Source organism: Penicillium diatomitis, assembly GCF_028827545.1.
Source record: "Penicillium diatomitis strain IBT 30728 chromosome Unknown utg000001l_segment0_segment0, whole genome shotgun sequence".
NCBI lineage: Eukaryota > Fungi > Ascomycota > Eurotiomycetes > Eurotiales > Aspergillaceae > Penicillium > Penicillium diatomitis.
The window spans coordinates 2,934,768-2,953,442 of record NW_026623173.1 but is presented as its reverse complement, the minus strand read 5'-3'; the positions used below and the strand labels follow the sequence as shown (position 1 = coordinate 2,953,442).

The following is an 18,675-nucleotide window of genomic DNA, read 5'->3' as shown; positions in this document are numbered from 1 at the left end:
CATCATTTTTCCTCATCGCTATTGCTGGACTTCGAATCAACGTTCATTCGACGCTGCAGGACGCAGCGCCATCGGCTCGAGAAATGGCAATCTCGAACTTGCTTGATACTCGTCGCCGACAAAGTGTGCGAAGCCTTTGGGGCGCACACAAATCCACTCCTTCTCATAGTCACCAGAATCCGTCTTCTGCCGCATCCACCACATCGGACAGCACCGGATCTCCTACATCTGACAATCCAGGAAACAGACCGCGGCTTCGGTTCCGGTTGACTCGCAGTGGCTCAAAATTACTTCTTTTGCTAGGACTTGGGGATTCTTCCAACGGTATGTTCATTTCTACGTCAGGTCCTTGTCATTTCTGGAATACTGAACAAGAAATAGGCAATAAGTTGGGCACTGAGACCCAGTCTACAGGCGGCAGCCACAGCGCCCAGACTGATCAAGACGCCTTTGCCGCACCTGACTTAGAGTGCTGTATTTCCGGCCTTCAGGTGAACGATGACTTCCCTGTCACGGGGATTTCGATCTCCAGTTCTTCCTCTGCGGTCGTTTCCTCTCGCGGTGTTCATCAGGGGCCAAATGAAGCTTGTGCAGTCATTAGTCCAACTAGACCATCCGTCACAGCGGCAGGGTTTTTGGAAGAAAACACTACCGAGGGCATAGCCTCTCCAGATCGTGGAAGTCCAGCGAGATGGAGGCTCAGGAACGCGTTGCGCCCAGGGTCTCTTGGCCATTCGGAAATGCGACAGTCGTGCGTCGGCAGAACTTGCGTAAGAAGCCCGAGGCAACAATCACAAACAATCGTATCACCTCGATCATTCACGCCGATGGAGATGGAGCCAGTGATGCTAGCTCGGGTCCCTCGACCAATCCAAGCAGCGGTGGCTTTGCGACTCTTTACTCCGCGTCCTCATCTCCATTGACGTCTGGGGGCCCATCTCCGAACCAGTGCACCACCTCCGATAGGGCATTGAACTTCGGCCCCTCTTCATATTCGGATCGCCACTTAGTTCAAAGCACAAACAAGAATCCCGTCGAGACCATACCGACGATCGTGACCGCTGAAGCCGCATCCGTCGCGAAAGTCTATCTTGAGCTTTATTTTAACTCAATATTCCAGAACGAAGACTCCCGTACCCAGCGAATGAACGAGTTGGAGCACCATCTCGACATCGTACATTTGGATCCCGAAGCAGAGAACGGAGCGAGGCGGAAGTGGGCTATTCACGAGAATGAGTATTTGCGTCAATGCCGCATGTTCAAAACACGTATGGGGACCTTGGACACTCACCGGAAAGTCTGTGCTGAGGCATATGAGACCATCAAAACCCTCGGCAAAGGCAGTTTCGGTGAGGTTCGTCTTGTACGGGAGAAAAACGATCAGACGTTGCATACCGACTCGAGCAGCTTCCGTGATGCAAGTCCTTGCGCCCGGAGTAAACGCACCAAGGTGAATGGAACTACGGCAGGCGACACAAAGCACAACAAGCGCAAGTATTTGAACGGTGAGAAGACGGGATATTACGCAATGAAAGTCATCAAAAAGTCCGATATGGTTCGAAATTGCCAAGAGGGCCATGTCCGAGCTGAGAGAGACTTCTTGGTTGTCGCTGCGAGGTCCCGCTGGGTAGTACCGTTGATTGCCAGTTTTCAAGATGAAAGCTTCTTGTATCTGGTCATGGACTACATGGTAGGCGGGGACTTTCTCGGTCTTCTGATTCGCAAGAACATATTGTGCGAAGAAATGACTCGTTTCTACATCGCCGAAATGGTTTTGTGCATTGAGGAAGCCCATCGGCTGTGCTGGATCCACCGTGATATCAAGCCTGACAACTTTCTTCTTTCAGCATCTGGGCATTTGAAAATCTCCGATTTTGGGCTTGCATTCGATGGGCATTGGTCCCACGATCAAGCCTATTACAACAACCATCGATACTCTCTTCTCGAGAAGCTTGGAATCACAATTAAAGGCGACTCAGAAGACCAAAAAGAAGCTGCCGAGGCAAAGGAGCAGCTCGGGTTTGACGCCGGCCAACTGGAGCGAGGCGTCTTTCCAACTTACCAGCTGCCTCCAACGGACATTCTAGAGTGGCGCGACCAAAGAGAGCGCAGACGGTTCGCAAAAAGCGTGGTGGGTACAAGTTCATATATGGCGCCAGAAGTCATCCGAGGCGAAATGTATGATGGGAGATGCGACTGGTGGAGCCTGGGTGTCATCGTGTATGAGGTGGGTAATGATCCTCGCAGGCATCTTCATGACATTGTGCTGAGTCGATTAGTGTCTGTACGGATACACGCCGTTCGCATGCGAAACCCGTTACGACACCAAAATGCGCATTCTCGTGAGTGAAGTGATATACAATGTTTTTGAACGGGGTGCCAACTTACCTTGAAACTAGCACCATTCGCGAACCCTACATTTCCCGAGAGACACACCAACAGAGAGACTTATCTCTCGGGACGCTGTCGATCTCATCTTCAGATTGCTTCAAGAAAGGGAATACAGGCTATGCTCACCCCAATATTGTGCCAACAATATATTGATCGGTCACGCACCATCGGCTGATTGGCTTTACACTATGGATCCTCGATATCAAAACTGCACCAGTTTCTGGGTGTATCCAGATGACGCTACTGACATCAAATCGCACCCGTTCTTCAGAGGCATTCCTTGGGATCACCTTCATTTGACTCATCCGCCTTATGTTCCGCGAGTGAAGAATTGGGAAGACACTCGTTACTTTGCAGACGAGGCATCTGACGCGCCTGAGAAGCTACTCGACGATAGTGAATCTGAACACGATGAAACTACCTCGACCGGTCCTGCAACTACGAAAGATGTAACTTTTCCTTCCATTGACATGCTCGCGGACGAGCGTCCGGTACCAGAAGGCAACCAAGTCTTTCCCGGTGCTGCTGTCAAAAGTGATACAGCTGTCCGTTCCGTTGATATGCTTGCAAATGAACTTTCTGTGCCAGGAGTCAACACAATTTTCCCGGGGTTTCCAGCTGACAAGGCTACACCTACCAAATGTGGTCCATTGAGCCAAGCGCCCAAAAAGAAAAAATGCAAGGAACGCCCGCGAGACAAAATTCTGCGAGACTGTCGAGTCGGCAAGACAGCCATGCAGGTTCGCAAAAGAGGTGCCTTTCTTGGATATACCTATCGTCGACCAAAAGGCCCGGCCTCAGCGCTATGGAGCGAGCGAGGTCGACAGCTACCTACCAGAGGACCACTCGCTGACTTTTATGCTTTATGAATTTCCTTCACTTCTCCTTTGTATGAGATGCATTCTTTTTGAAAGGAGCGATTGCTCACTTCCACGGCTAAGATGCCACTCTTTTGTTCTTCGTATGACTTATCATTAATGACAACGTCTCCAACCAAGGGGGTTCGCAGAATGAAGTAGCTTATTAGGAAGTTGTTATCACGAGACACTGAACTCAAATATGATATCAAGTGAAACAATATTCTCTCACCATCACAAACGCAGTATAGACCGGACTTCACGACTGTGCCCTCTCGTACGTACACACCTACGGTAAATGGCTGAATAACAGTGCTACATGAGGAATGAAGGGCTGGAATAGGCAATGGCTCAATGATACTTCGAACATTTTGTTGACATATTCCGAGGAAACACAGGCAAAACTGATCATACTAATGTCAACTCCTATCGATGCAAGTAGCCAATGTGAACAGAATACAGGGCCCTCTGTCCGTACTGTCATGGCATGGGTATCATTTCCAAAAAAAAGCAAGAATGCGATATGTACTTCTCGCGGACATCAAAAGCGCGAAACAATTTCTTTCTCCATAATTATAAGGAGACCTCACAGAATGGGGGCACTCATAGAGAATGCAGAGTCCGTCACACGATCTTCGGGCTTCATCGTTCCGTTCAGTAATGGACAAAGCTTTTTATTTGTCTTGATGTGTCCAACCTGTCCACAGTTGGCGCATTTGCGCTGCGTCCCAGCAGGTTTGCCGTCCGCAGGGGAATCGCCCGAGCGTGAGATGCCTTTTTGTTTCTCGCGCGCGAAACGGCGCTCCTTGTTTCGGTTGAGGCGACTCAGCTCGGCCTCAATCAACTTGCGATTACGAGCATCGACCTCTGGATCACCGGTTGGTTGCAGAGACTCCAATTTGGTTGTGAGAGCTTCAGAGCGATGGCGGTGCTGGATGTACTGGCGGATGACTCGCGGATCCCACACGAGTTGCTCCTTCTCCAGAATTTCGCCATTGGGGGCCTTGTACTGGCGCGTGATTCTAAGAACTTTGCCTTTCTGGCTTGCGAAACTCATGCGACTGAATTGACTGGTCGTCTCGTCATCGTAGCGTCTCGTAGGGGCGGGCGTGGGAGCTTCAGATCGTGGAGTTGGTTTATTGAACTCCTCAATCTCTCCTTGATCGATGTCACTCTCTTCGTCCGAGTGCTCAATCGTCGACGAGAGACTGGCTTTCTGAGCATCCCAAATGCGCCGAATGGAGGTTTCGTAGGACTTTTGTTGACGTGCAACATTGTAACTATGCCCGCCAAGCTCCTTAAGCCGCTGTGCATCGAGCTTGTCTTCCACACTTTCGCCAATAGCCTTGAAGCCACCCTTCATCGAGGTTTTGATAAAACTGAATCCTTCTCCACGGCCTGTAGGGTCACCTTCACCATGCAGCTTAAGCATAGCCTTACCTTGAGAAGCCAGCAGGAAATTGCGGGATGCCTTCCAAGGGGCCATCAGCTGCTCGAAGCTTTCTCCTTCCTCATCTTCATCATTTTCGTTGCTGTTTTCAGCGTCGTTTCCGAAACCTGTGTCGTGCAGATGTTGCTGTCCGACTTGCATGGACTCCAAAAGACAGACGTCCTCTGGTTGAACCCAGGATCGGATGGTGTCTTGATCGGGAAGAACAGGATCCAAAGGCTTCCAATACTTTGTGTCCTTATCGTGCTGCAAGAAATCCTTCACCTTCTGTCGATTTTGCATATCAGTCGTACCGGGGATATGCGCAGTGACATCTGAGATAGCAAGGCGCTCGTCGGCACTCTTCTTGAGCAGTCGGTAAACGAGCATTTTCATGCGGTTTTTCGCAACAGTGGTAACCTTCCGCGAATGAGGACCGGGAATATCAACAGACGGGAACTGCTGTCCAGCCACATAGAAATTCTCGATATTGCGAATGAAATAACTCATGCCACCAGAGCCCGTAGTGCTACGGATGACAAGGAAATCATTCGACTTGGCCTGGTGCGGGAATAAGGGTGCCCGATACATTGAATTGGAAATTGCTGGAACAATTTCGCCAGGATCGACATGTCCGAAGATGGAGAACGGACTTTTGTCTTGCGGCAGCAAGACAGCCGTCTCACCAATCTCCGCCTTCGGGCGTGTGGGATCTTCTGGATTCTTCCTGCGGTAGTAATTTATGAAACGGTTGCACATGCCGAAATTGGAGAGCACCATGGGTACCTCCTCCGAGTACTCAACCAAGAGAGCGCTCGAGTTATCGGCCAATGAAAGTGACTTGGTTGAGTCAAACAACGCTTTGGCATCCTTACCCTTGAGATGCTTGCGCTTGATGTGAGGGGGGTTTTTGAACCAGGAAGTCTGTCCGACTCGGAAGTTGAGGGCAGGTCTGTGGAAGGATCTGGCCTCAGTCTTCTGTAGCTCGGTCTTATAGTAAGGCCACTGCAGTCGCAAGGCTGGCAGAGCATGCTCCAAAGTGACATTTCCGAGAGTGCTTCGGATTTTATTCTGATGGTTTTGCTTGAGCATGTCGTAAGCCTGGTCGTTGGAGATGTTGTAACGAGAGGTGAGTTTGCGGGTGAGATTGGTGTCAACGTCCTCTCGATTTCGAGGGCCAGTTTGTTTCGGCTTCGACGGCACAGCGTCAGGTCGTAACTCTTCCACGAGTATGTTGGGGTCATTCATGTCGATAATGACCCTCTTCGCGACCTGTGCGACAGCCAGCTCCGGCTCGTCTAAGAGCGGAATGTCCAAATGGGACAATGCGATTATATCAATAGCTGCTGTACCCGTCTTTCGTTTCTTCTGCGGTGGACTCTCATCCATGAGCCAGTCCGCATCATCATCCACCAGACCCTCGGATGGCTTTGATGCGGAAGCCTTGCCGACAGGTTTAGTGACATCCTCTGTTGTCTCAGACATCTCGTCTTGAACATCCCAATCAACACATATCGTCCGCAGGTCTTGCATGGTGAACCCTCCGGGCAGAATTTCATCTGCGTCAGCATCACCCATGTCAATATCTTCCTTCTCTTCCTCCTCTGGTTCTTCATCCTGCGCAGCTTCCGTTATCACAACAATTCCCAGGGAGTCCTGGTCAGCACCCCGCTTGTTCGCCTGTCCTGTTTTAAAGAGGCGCTCCTGGTCAGGGGCAAGTTCGATGTTGACCTTCGTAGGAAGAACCGGCTTGGGAACCTTGAGCGGTTGTTTGCCAAGATAGAATGCTTTCTTGTGAGGGATGATCTCTAACCAGCGGGGTAGAGTATGGCGGTCGAAGCTCGGAAACAACGAGTGAAGAAGTTCCTCATGATTTTCAGGCGGCGCAGGTAGATTTTCAGGTCCGGCTCTCCCTGACATTGCAAACAGCTGTTGCTGGAGCTTCCAGGCCCGCAGGGTTGCCTCATCCATTTCCTCTGAAAGAACACTCGCATCGTCGAGGATATCGTCCTCGTCCACTTCGAAGGGCAAAGGCTGCTCCTGAATTGCCTTACTGGTCGACTCTGGTGGTATCTCGGAGGGTTGTTCATTTGTTGCAGGCTCGTCATCTTCGAAAAGATCCCGGGTGTCGTCCGCCTGACCAGCAGGCGGAGGAGAAGCAGGCCCTTCGCCAAACAAATCATCCAGGTTGTCCCCATTCCTATCACCATCTTGAAAATTCTCCTCATCTCCGTTTCCCCCAAATAGGTCGTCATTTGGCCCAAAGAGCCCGTTATCGGCTGCTCCCAGATCCGCGAAAAGATCATCATGCGTGTCATTCGCAGCCGGCTGCTGTGCTGCGCCAGGTACCTCTTCGTCTGGCAGTTCGTCATCCTCGAAATCTTCAAAGTCGATCGCGTCCTCCGCCTTTTCGCCGACATCTAGATCTCGGGTCAAGAAATCAAACTCTGGACCGCCCTCGTAATTATTCAGTTGTCGCATAACATTGTCAAACTCGGCATCGTCCTGGACCTCCGAGGTCGGGTTCTGCGTAGCGTGAGGCATGGTTGTAATTTGCGGCGAAGGATGAGGACTTGAAGATGCTAGCGAGGGTGCTCTGAGAGCGTACCAGGTCGCGATGAGAGGACCAAGGGCGAAGCGAATGTGAGAGTCTCAGGGCTTAATGCGAGACTGCTGTGTCGATCACGCGAGCAAGTGCCGAGAGTGTAGCACAGCCGTACGCATCGACTTCCGACGTCAATGCGCGCGGACGAGATTTAGGTGAGGAATGAGTGAGATATTGATTTCCTGCTCCCGCGGCGGCGCGAAACGAGAGAAGTGGTGAGGGCCCCAAAAGGGATTAGCGTTCGCCCGACTTCCGGCCACACTAACTTGGTTTGGCTCATGTGGCCCGAGCTTCGCTATGGAGCCCCCCATCATGACCTGCCAATATCCTTGGGCAAGAGATGAGTTTGCCTTGTTTGCAATAACATCGAGCCAGCTCGCCCGCAATAGCTCTCTCTCTCTCTCTCTCTGTCTGAAGCTAAAGATCAAATTTATCTCCTTTGCGTTACGTAGCTGAAAATTGTCGAATTCATACTCAGCATGTTTGGTGCCCTCAATCGTTTCATTGGAAGACTGGACGGTGAACCAGTTCCTCAGCCTCGGACGGGTCCTAGCGACAATGCATATGGCTTCCAGGTACTGCGCAATAAGGATACAGAGCTGCCCCTGGAGCCGTGGTTTGATTTCATCATTGGAATTAATGGACATCCCATTGTAAGCATTCGCATCTTTTGCAGTGGATGAGTTTGTCCTTGCTAATACCCGGCTATCTGTAGGAAGATCCGGATCCGAACCTCTTTGCGACAGAAGTCCGCAATTGTGCTGGGTCCAGTCTCACGCTAGAGATATGGAGCGCCAAGGTACGTGAAGCTTGGAAACTTCGTCGGGATCATGCTCGTGTCTTTACTCGATTTCTAATTGTCAAAATTGTCATGCGACAGGGTCAAAGGACGCACACCGTCACAGTTCCAGTATCGGCAACAACACCCTCCCTCGGCCTCTCACTTCAACTCGCACCGCTTTCATCGACCCAACACATTTGGCATATTCTCGGCGTCCCTTCACCACTGAGCCCTGCGTATCGGGCTGGCTTGCTACCTCACTCGGACTACATCATTGGGACGCCGAGTGGAACTTTACGGGGTGAATCAGCCCTGGGGGAGCTAGTCGAGGATCATCTTGACCGCACCCTGGTCCTTTGGGTATATAACAGCGAATTCGACGTCGTGAGAGAGGTGGAGCTGGTCCCAACGAGAGGATGGGGAGGTGAAGGCGCTCTAGGCGCCGAACTAGGCTATGGGGCTCTGCATCGGTTGCCAGTTGGACTCGGCGAGGAGGTTGAGGGACCTGGCGAGGTGGTCTTTGAAACAAAGGACAACGTTCCGTCTGGCCCCCTCTCCGACTATAACAATGCGCCAGCGACCTACGAACCCTCTGGGGGGAACTACTTGGTTCCAGCTAATCTAGTTTCACCACCCCCTCTCGTGCCTCAAGGAAGGGGGACGTCGCCTCAGACTGCTGTATCTCCGGCGAGTAGGCGGAATGGAAAGGCGCGACATGGTGTCTCACCCAACAGGGCATTTGATGACTACTTTGCGGAAGGCGAGCAAAAAAGTCGGGCACAAGACTTTACACCCTCGCGAAAAGGAACTCCCTTGCCTCCCCCACCAAAAGTCGGTGCTCCGCCCCAAGCTTCGAGCAGTCCAGCACCTACAGCAAGTGAGGCCATGCGGAATGCGGAGTCAGAGGGCGAACCTGGTCCAGCTCAGGAAGAATAATGAACGTAATGCTTTGCGGTTTCCCTTAGTAGAGATATCTCGTGCTCAACAGTCACACCACGTCGCAACGAAAAGTTGTATGGTCATCCACCGTGTCGTCCATATCTAGAGCCTGAACTCTAGGTATTCTACCCGAATGTCTGTTCGTGGATTGATGAGAAAACCATTTCAGTGCCTGAAAAACGGGAAGTCCGAACTGCATCGTCGGATCTAAAGGCTCTAAGCGTACATGTGCAGAAGACAAAAAGTTGCCCTACGGGCCAACGGTCTCAATCGCGACCCATTTCACAAATCAAGTGTTATACTAGTGACCTTTGCTCACCACCTCCTCGAGCTTTTTGCGGGTTTCACCAATCTTGTTCTCCATCATTTGGCGAGCCATGCCACTGTGCGCGATTCCAGTATACCAGATGTGCTCTGCCTTCTCCCGAATCGCGAGATGCTGATCCGCGACCACGGGATATTTCTTCTCATATTCCCAGACAAGATCAGACACGTTTCTCATAGTCACGGGCAAGAGAGTCCAAGCTGCGACAGTGCCGAAAGCGAGAGGTGACAGGGTGCGAAGGATGATACCACGGTTCCGTGACACAATGGAGCCGGCCATGGCAGACACGATCACGTAGACACCACCGGGAGTCAAACGCTCGCCGGATTCGGGCGAGGGGGCCAGCGAGGCAATGGTGTTGGTGAAGGCATTCTCGACGTGTAGGGCGCGGGAGAGGATGTTGTTGAAGCTATTCTCCGCGGCAAGAGAGTGGGAGTATAGGAAAAGGCGAGCTTGGCGGACCTGCGCTGTCAGGATGTCTGTGGGCGTGGGCGAAGTAGAAGCAGATTGCGTTGTGAGCACAGGAATCGCCTGGGAGGCTGGGGCTGTAGGCTTGGTAGGTTCCGCGACTTCGGCTGGATAGTCATCGTAGATGGGCTTGCGCTGTTTTGGAACCGTCGTGAATCAGTATGAGTTGCGCTGTAGACGAGGGCGATGGTGGTCAAGCATCGGTTTGTTAGCGCGGGGGCATCTTACGTCGCGAAGATCCTCGGCGTAAACCTGTTGAGGGTACATGGTCAAGCCTCCAGCGAGGAGGGTGGCTGCGATCGGAGCCACAGCCCGCTATCGTTGAGTCAGTACGCCATTAGGGATCCCAATTGCACCTTGAAAGAGCATCACAGAAAGGCTAGAGACATGCATACCTGGTTCATCATCGCCCGGAAAGACATCCTGAAGGTAGATGGTGAGGGAGCAGAAGCTGATGTGATGAGGATGAAGCAAAGTCGGGTTGAAGCCAAGAACGGGAATTCTTCGGCTCGGCGGAACTTAGGAAAAGTCCCCGTCATTGCCCGCATCAGACTCATTCCCACCTCCACATTTTTCCAGTCTTTGACATTTTGCACTTGACGGTGTTTTTTGAGCATGCGAGCAACTTTGTTGGCGTCTTTTGTTCTTCTTCTCTGAGCGAAAACCGTTCTCCAGCATGCTTCGCCGTCTTGGGCGCCAGCCCTGGACGTGCCGCAAGTGTCTTTCACGACAGCAATCACGAGCCTTCGAAAGCGCCGCCTCTACGATCGCAAAAGCGCATACGAGTTACATATCAGCAAAGACTGGCGGCTCTGGAAAGAAAGTCGACGATGACACCTTACGACGAGTCTTTGACTCCCAACAATTCTGGAAGGAATTTTCATACAAGCGTGTAGGGTCAAAGCGGGCAGGGTTGGTTCAGAACCAATACCTCACAAACCCAGAAGGATTTCGCCATTTCGCCAATGTCTCGTTGCAAAAGTGCCAGGCCATCGTCACAAAAGTCCTTCAAGCATCCACATTGGATGAATATCGGGCGCTCGCACGAAATCTTGATCGACTCAGCGATCTTCTCTGTCGCGTGATCGACCTCTCCGACTTCATTCGAACCATCCATGCAGACCCTCGAATCCAAGAAGCTGCGACGCAGGCGTACGCGCTTATGTTTGAGTATATGAATGTGTTAAATACGACCACCGGCCTGCATGACCAGTTGAGCAAGGCTATTGCGAACCCTGAAGTGACATCGCATTGGACCGAGGCCGAGACGATTGTGGCGCAGATCCTTATGAGGGACTTCACAAACTCTGCCATCCACATGCCCCCGAGCGAGAGACAGCGATTCGTGAATCTGTCAAATGAGATAAGCCAAGTCGGTTCCGACTTTTTCGGGGGCGCCGAGCCCGCCAAGTCCCAAGTGGTTTTCAATGCGAATAGCTTGCAAGGACTCGATCCACTCATGGTCCAGAGAATCAAGAAGTGGAATAACAAAGCTCCTGTACCGACTGCCGGAATTGTTCCGCGACTTGTACTACGATCTGTGAGGGACGAAAGTGTGCGAAAAGAAGTATATCTTGCAACTCGGACGTCGAGCTCGCGGCAGATACATCGCCTTGAGAAACTCCTGATGAAGAGATCTGAGCTCGCTCAACTCTCTGGATATGACAGCTTTGCAAACATGACACTGAGCGATAAGATGGCCAAAACACCTGAAGCAGTCTCCAATTTCTTGACGTCCCTGATTGCCAGCAATCGGGGTCTCGTGAGTGAGGAACTGGCCCAGCTGCAGAAGATGAAGGGTGGCTCACTGCAGCCCTGGGATCATGCATTTTATGTCCATAAGCGTGTCATGGAATATTCTCAGGCTCGTCGGTCACGTGAGCTGAGTGCTATACCTGAGTTTTTCTCTCTGGGTACTGTCATGCAAGGTCTTTCGCGGCTTTTCGACCGTCTCTACGGTGTTCGGCTCGTGCCGCAGGAGACGGCTGCTGGCGAAACCTGGCATTCAGATGTCCGCCGTTTAGATGTTGTAAATGAGGCTGAGCAGCATATTGCCGTTGTGTACTGCGACCTGTTTTCGCGACCTGGTAAACACCCAAACCCTGCTCACTTCACTCTTCGCTGCTCGCGCGAGATCTTGGCGGATGAGGTTGCAGAATGTGCCTCGATGGATGAATCCGTGCATCCGAACGACGGCATGGCAACTGCCATTGATCCGCAAACCAACACACTGCGTCAATTGCCTACCATTGCTCTTGTCTGCGATTTCCAGGAGCCGGCGACCACCGGCTCCGGGCGCCCGACGCTATTAAGCGAGCAAAGTGTCCGCACTTTGTTCCATGAGATGGGCCACGCTGTTCACTCCATATTAGGCCAAACTCCTCTTCAATCCATTTCGGGGACCCGATGCTCCACTGACTTTGCTGAGCTTCCCTCGGTCCTTATGGAGAGCTTTGCGACTGCGCCCGAAGTCTTGGCTTTGTATGCTCGGCATTGGAAAACCGACGAGCCTTTGTCAGACAGCATGATCCGGAGTATGGATCAGGACCGACAGGCGCATGGATCCATTTTTGGGGCCGTTGAGAATGAGGCGCAGATTCTGATGGCTCTGGTGGATCAGGCGTACCATTCCATTCCGTGCGATCAGGCGGTCCGGGGCATTGACACCACCGACATCTACCACCATGTGTTCAACCAATACTCCAGCCTACAAGAACCTGACGATGTTCGCCCGCGTACATCTTGGCAAGGCTTCTTTGGACACCTGTACGGCTATGGTGCTACCTACTACAGCTACATCTTTGACCGGGCGATTGCCAACAAGATCTGGCAGGACGTCTTCCTGTCTGGAAAGGCTGCCGTGGATCGTTCCGCTGGAGAACGATACAAGAATGAAGTGCTCCGCTGGGGTGGAGGACGTACCGGTTGGGAATGTGTCGCGGGGGTACTGGGTGAGGAGAATCCATCCAACGCCGACGGTCGACTGGTAGAAGGCGGTGATGAGGCCATGCGGGAGGTTGGTCGCTGGGGCCTTGGACGCGACGGGGTGTCCGGCTAGGACGGAGGCAAGGATGTATCTAGTATCTACTAAATGTAAATGACTATGCACATCTCCGCATATCAACTCATATATCTTGACACCCATGATTGGAATGACCTCCTTGTAAATGACGGGTTCCAGAACGGGGCGTTCTATACTGTCAAATGTCTTTGGTGATTTATCCGACTGCAGCATTTCCGCAGTCAGCACAATTGAAACAAACGGCGGGGCCAGCAAGCATCATCTGTTTTCCCCCTTCAGTCTCACATTGGAAAGGCGCATGTAGTTTGCCGTCGACTCTTCGGCAACTGGAAACGAGCAAATTAGCATGGATCTATCTCCATGTACGCTTCCTTTGGACATTTGAGTGGAGATGGCTGCTTGGACGCCTGCGGGATGCCAAGGTACATGATGGTACCTAACATCTACCCAAGGTCTGTGAAAGCACCCACAGATGGATGGATGCACTGCTAGTACTCTTTGTAGCCTGCTGCGCCCCGTAGTTCCCTATCCATGTTTGTCGTACAGTATAAGTAGTTAAAGACTTGGTAAGTCAGCGTGACGAATGCGTGATTGTATAGCTCACTAACTAGTAGATACCAGAAGTAACACAAACTACAATATGACCAGATCTACTGTACTCTGTAGGTAATTCTCTGTAGTAATTACAGGATCCATGATTCGTAAATGATTCATCTGCAGTTACCTGACAACGCACCTGCATAAACGCCCGCAAAGCCATGTTGTAATCAAGACGGACCAGCGCAGTGACAAATGCTTGGTAGCCGCTAGAGAAAGTGCCGCCTCTGTAGGTAAGTTCGAGAAGTCAAACTAGTAGTATCATAGTATATACCATGTAGCATGTGCTATGTAGTATGTAGTAGTATGTACTATGTAGAATTCAACCATGACCATATAGCAATTTAATCACACCCACGTTCTTAACCCTAAACAATAGTCGAGCAGGGATTGCCCCCACTCGAACCACTTTCTTCCTCTCTCGCCAACTTGCACATATCTGCCAAAATGAGGCAGAACCGTGGTTGGGCGATACCTTGTTTTTTGTTCCTATTCTTGGGTTTCTTGCGGAGCGCTCGAATCGGCTGTGATGTCTCACTTTTTTTCTGGGTTGCCCCCTTTTCCCATCTTTTTCCCGTCGTCTGCGTCGTGGGTTGTCTCACCGCACCAAATCCTGGTGCCGAGATAAGGGTGTCCTTAGACTGTCCACCTCGCTAGGATCGAAATAGTAAGGTCAATTCTTGGATTTATTACGTTCGGCGTTTCGAAAGTGTTTGACTTCCAAAATAAAATACGATTCTGCCTTTGCTTTCCGACTTAACACTTTAAATTCTTCAAGTCCGCGATCTAGTATCTTTCGGTCCTCCATCAATAAATCACCGACTCTACAAAATTACTTCTAAACCGTTATCTTATTATAATTCTATAAGATATTCAGGAAGTATATAATATTATTATAAAGATAATAGTATTATAGTGTAGAGAACTTCTTAATAAGTTTTTGGTGTTCACGGTCGGGAAATTGGTAGACGGTAAGGAGCAGCAAAAAAGGGTCCAGTCTCTTAATTAATACAACATCAAAACAAAATGACAAAACAGTCACGTGAAAATTAGAGTTCGACCTTTCCGCTCTGGTCCTAGCGAGGTGGACAGCCTAAGGACACCCCCGAGATAAGAGAATACCTGCTCATGGAGGAACGAAGCGGTTCAAGGCCTCGGAGTCTCCTGTGGGCCAACGCAATCGTCTGTCATTATCGACACTTGCTGTCAGAGCAGAGTAGATCAAATTGGAAATCACTAACTGCGCGTTGCACAGTGTACTTATGCACGAGGGATCACCTCCTTGTCAGGGGGCGTCATGTCTTTGCCTCTGCTGTCAGACCCTACGCCCTACAGGCCGCCTGCACAAGTACACATCAAACAAATACACAGTTACTACTGAGTCTATATACTATATGACGTAGAATGCAACCTTGACATTGCAGAATTTAGGGAGGTTATAGCGATGATAGACGACTTTCAGCTGGCAGATCAGTCTGTTCAAAGTGAATCCCAGCTCCCTTTGAATCGTTGAATTCAGATTTCGGTCCGTCAACATCAGCCGCTGCAGGGCTAATTGATAGGGACAATTTCCGTTCTTGTTTCCATGAGCAGCTCTGGATACAGCCAGACACTCATCCTGGATTGTTTTCTTTTTCTGATCACGAGCCAACTACTGGCGTAGAATAAGTATAGTAATACTACTATCTCAATGTTTGAGAGTTTTGAAGGGATTGCCTCCTCGGTATTCGGCTATTGTACATCTTTCACAAGCCTATCAACGGCTGACCTACTTACTTAGAAGGTGTACCTTAAGTCACCAGCACTGTATAGTGTATACTTGCATGGTGTATAGACTATCGCTTATAGACTACAGACTACAGACTAGTGACTAGTGACTAGTGAGACTACAGACTATAGACTATACTGACGTAGTGTACGCATGATGAGCTCCTCCAAATTTCTACATTCAGTTCTGCCGTGCTGCGCTTGACCATTGAGATTCTTCAAATCCAGTCATCGGCTCTAACTTCTACCTTTTCCATTCTTTCCACCTATTGATCCGCCCTAAATGAAACGATGCGATCACATGGGCTGAGGGTCAAACCTAATCTTCTTGGAAAGGGGAGAGCAACGGGCGCATGGTTGGGATCCACGCGGAAAGATACCCCTAGAACGTGGCGCCCAGAGTAATACACATATCACGATCAACTAACCAGCGCTGATAGATTCAAGACTCACTAGTACCAAGAACCTTAGTATCACTTGGTTGCTATGCCGACAGCATGTCTCAGTGCCTGTGCCGCATTAGGTGCATCACTACATCATCCGATCATCTGATCAGACCGTGGTGCATGAATTGACCATGAATATCCTATGGATATACACCATTCCTCATGTCCTACCACTACCGACTCCCGAGTACCGGCTGTACTCGTACGCACGAGCGTTGGCACTGGCAGTGGAAGGTGGAGACCCGACCGAACCAGGAGGGTTTCCGGTTATTTTCTGGCTGTTTTTCTTCACGCAGCCGTGGGTTGAGATTCGATTCTTATCGGACTGGAAAACTCGACCGATGGGGGCCCAGATCCGGACTGTTCGACTGGCGACCACGTCTTAAGGATGGACTAGTTGGGCTAGTGCACCACTGCATACGTACGGAGTCGATCCACAGTAGTTCCTCGTCCTCGTCCTACCAGGCTCTGCAGTTCTGTACGAGACCAGGATCACAATCCACCATCCGGTGCCGGGGACCCATCCGGTATAGAGTCGGAGCTCGATTGCTAGTTGCTGCGCGCGTGCCCTGGACCCTGATGGATCGCTCGTTTGTCTGTGATCCCATGGCTTCATCTCGGGTTCGTGTGGGGAGTAGATGAGACTTTCGCCTCGCTCGATGGTTCAAATCTTGTGGTCGAGTAAGTAGTCTAGGATTACCCCTACTACCACTATCCTCTCATTTTCTCATCAATCTGGAGGTCGCTCTCGGACCGCGATCAACAGCGCGCATCTCAACCGATCGACATAGACGCTCGTGCCAGTTCCATACAACGTTGACGGACCACGAGATCCCGGCAACCCCGAAAAGAAGAAATAATCCACCATGCCTAATAGACGACCTCTCCCAAACGACCATGAATCTATCCGATCCAGCGAGTCCAACCACTCCGTTTCCACAGCCTGTCGATCAATCCCACCGGCTGGACACCTTCGTCGCCGAAGAACAGTCACCCAACTGACACGATGGGTCTCAAAGCGCATGTCCCGATCGTCTATGCCCGCATTGGGCCAGTCGATCGAGCTCACCGAGACAAATATCAGGGCTCTCGATGCGACAGTCGAGACTCACTCTGACCGATCACTCCCGCAACTTGTACAAGCACACTCGGACTCACAGTCGCATTCGCAATCGCAAACACAATATGACCATTCTCCTCACCACCAATTCCTCCCATATACCCCTCAATCGCCCACCTTTGACTCCAAGACCCAACACCCCGATTTCCCCTATCACTCGATAGAAGGCATCCCCCAACGCCGTCAATCTAAACGCGTCCAGCGCGACAGAGAACGAGAAAAGCGAGTCCGTCGCTCCTATGCTGAATTCTGCGAAGACTTCACTCTCTCCGGCCCCATCGGCCCCATCAAAGAATACGACATGACCATGGATCTGACCGAGCACGAAGAACCATCCTCTCAACCCACACCGCCACCAGCACCACAACCATTCCAGCGCGCAGGTCTATATAACACCGACCATCCCTCGGCGCAAACCCCGTCCAGCTACGAGTATCAGCAGTTCCATCATCACCAGCAAGACAGTCCATACAGCGATGCACGACAGGACACAATCAACTCCACCATGTGGACAAGACCGTATGATTCGCAAAGTATCCGGTCGCAGTCTTCTTCGGCTCCCGGTCCACGTCCGCCCTCTCCGATCATGACCCCGACCGTCTACAAGGAGATGCAGCGCGCGGTGCAAGCTAAGAAGCAGGCGCGGAAACGCAAGATTCTCGCGCCTTTCCGAGCTTTGTTTGGCTCCGTGCAACCGATGCGGAAGCAGTGGTTTAATATCGATCACTGATCAATCTTTACCAAGATGTCAGGCTGGAACACCTGGCGTCAAACTGGCAGGAGATCGCTGAGCCAGTATGGAACCTGTAATGAGATACCTGTACTACCTTGTCCTATACCTGACATTCGCAATTTCTTACGGATATCTCTGTTGATATATACATAATCTGTTGTGCTACCTTCATCTTCGCATGTCCGAGTTGGTAGCTTGACTGCAAGCATACATCGCTCCCTAATGACCCGAGAATTACACATGAGCCCAATCTTGGAAGATGACCGACTATAACCTAATTCCAGTCTTCCACCCCGGCTAAAACACCTTACCTTCTCGATTCGATAATATGCAAATACTCAAATCTTCCCAAAACTCCATCCACGAATCGACAGACATCCTCGTACTTTCTCCCGTCTCATCCGCAAAGCTCAAATCTCATAGAACCGGCAAATTCAGACATGGTTTTCGTCGATTAGCCTGAACGGATTGCTTGGTTGACCCCACCTCTTCCCATACTCATGTAGATGATCTCTGAAGAATCTCCACCACTCGGATCTGACGTCCCTTAGTTTGAGAGGAAGGACACCGAGTTGATCACGTTTGTGTCAGGCTTGAGGTGGAATGACTAGCCGACAAGGCGACTTACGGGGCAGTTCATGACTCGTGGACATAAATACTACAAAAGAACACTTCGGGGTGGAATTGATGATAGAGGCAGTCTCCTGGAATCTAGAGGAAGACGATCGTGCTCTTGGTCAGCTTTTGATAATGGAAGTGTGCTGTGATAACATCAAGCCACGCCTCAGATTCACTATGGTCTTAAAAAGAACTTGAAAGGAGAGAATGAATCACCAAGATCGTCCAGATAGAATTGTTTGAGAAGCGATGTCCCTTGATCATTAATGAATGATGTAGTGAGTGAGAAATACAAATATGTATTTACCAGCACTCTCCATTTCCCTTGGAATTCGGGAAATCGATCAAGCAGACAAAGATGGCGACAGAGAGAGACCAGCACCAGGAGTGATAGAAATGCCAGATCAAGGACCGGCCGAGAAGAAGAAGAAGAAGAAGAAGAAGAAGAAGAAGAAGAAGACAAAAGCAAGAGCAGGGTATCCTGGATTTTATTACATACAATGTAAAACGGAGTAGACCGGGGAGGGGGGGAGGGAGTATAACAATGGTGAAGCATGGATCAACAAAGATACGATTC

General features: G+C 50.7%; 7 protein-coding genes across 7 annotated transcripts; 5 read left to right on the top strand and 2 right to left on the bottom strand.

Moving 5' to 3' along the window:
- Positions 1-83: 83 nt before the first annotated feature.
- On the top strand, positions 84-3,260 carry N7539_000819 (serine/threonine-protein kinase; the record flags this gene model as incomplete). The annotated part of the gene is made up of 5 exons (XM_056930423.1): positions 84-324; positions 382-631; positions 673-2,227; positions 2,280-2,342; positions 2,400-3,260. 5 exons carry the CDS (start codon positions 84-86, stop codon positions 3,258-3,260), a joined length of 2,970 nt encoding a protein of 989 aa, XP_056794716.1.
- Positions 3,261-3,834: 574 nt separating this feature from the next.
- On the bottom strand, positions 3,835-7,221 carry N7539_000818 (transcription initiation factor TFIID subunit 1 family protein; the record flags this gene model as incomplete). The annotated part of the gene is made up of 1 exon (XM_056930422.1): positions 3,835-7,221. One exon carries the CDS (start codon positions 7,219-7,221, stop codon positions 3,835-3,837), a length of 3,387 nt encoding a protein of 1,128 aa, XP_056794715.1.
- Positions 7,222-7,761: 540 nt separating this feature from the next.
- N7539_000817 (uncharacterized protein) lies at positions 7,762-8,999 on the top strand (the record flags this gene model as incomplete). Its single annotated transcript, XM_056930421.1, has 2 exons — positions 7,762-7,935; positions 7,998-8,999. The coding sequence occupies 2 exons, from the start codon at positions 7,762-7,764 to the stop codon at positions 8,997-8,999; spliced, it is 1,176 nt and encodes a 391-aa protein (XP_056794714.1).
- Positions 9,000-9,303: 304 nt separating this feature from the next.
- Positions 9,304-10,217, bottom strand: N7539_000816 (MICOS complex subunit MIC26/MIC27; the record flags this gene model as incomplete). Its single annotated transcript, XM_056930420.1, has 3 exons — positions 9,304-9,930; positions 10,024-10,110; positions 10,191-10,217. 3 exons carry the CDS (start codon positions 10,215-10,217, stop codon positions 9,304-9,306), a joined length of 741 nt encoding a protein of 246 aa, XP_056794713.1.
- Positions 10,218-10,471: 254 nt separating this feature from the next.
- Positions 10,472-12,853, top strand: N7539_000815 (mitochondrial intermediate peptidase; the record flags this gene model as incomplete). The annotated part of the gene is made up of 1 exon (XM_056930419.1): positions 10,472-12,853. One exon carries the CDS (start codon positions 10,472-10,474, stop codon positions 12,851-12,853), a length of 2,382 nt encoding a protein of 793 aa, XP_056794712.1.
- A 3,640-nt stretch (positions 12,854-16,493) lies between these two features.
- On the top strand, positions 16,494-17,477 carry N7539_000814 (uncharacterized protein; the record flags this gene model as incomplete). Its single annotated transcript, XM_056930418.1, has 1 exon — positions 16,494-17,477. The coding sequence occupies one exon, from the start codon at positions 16,494-16,496 to the stop codon at positions 17,475-17,477; it is 984 nt and encodes a 327-aa protein (XP_056794711.1).
- A 918-nt stretch (positions 17,478-18,395) lies between these two features.
- On the top strand, positions 18,396-18,614 carry N7539_000813 (uncharacterized protein; the record flags this gene model as incomplete). The annotated part of the gene is made up of 1 exon (XM_056930417.1): positions 18,396-18,614. The coding sequence occupies one exon, from the start codon at positions 18,396-18,398 to the stop codon at positions 18,612-18,614; it is 219 nt and encodes a 72-aa protein (XP_056794710.1).
- Between the last annotated feature and the right edge of the window lie 61 nt (positions 18,615-18,675).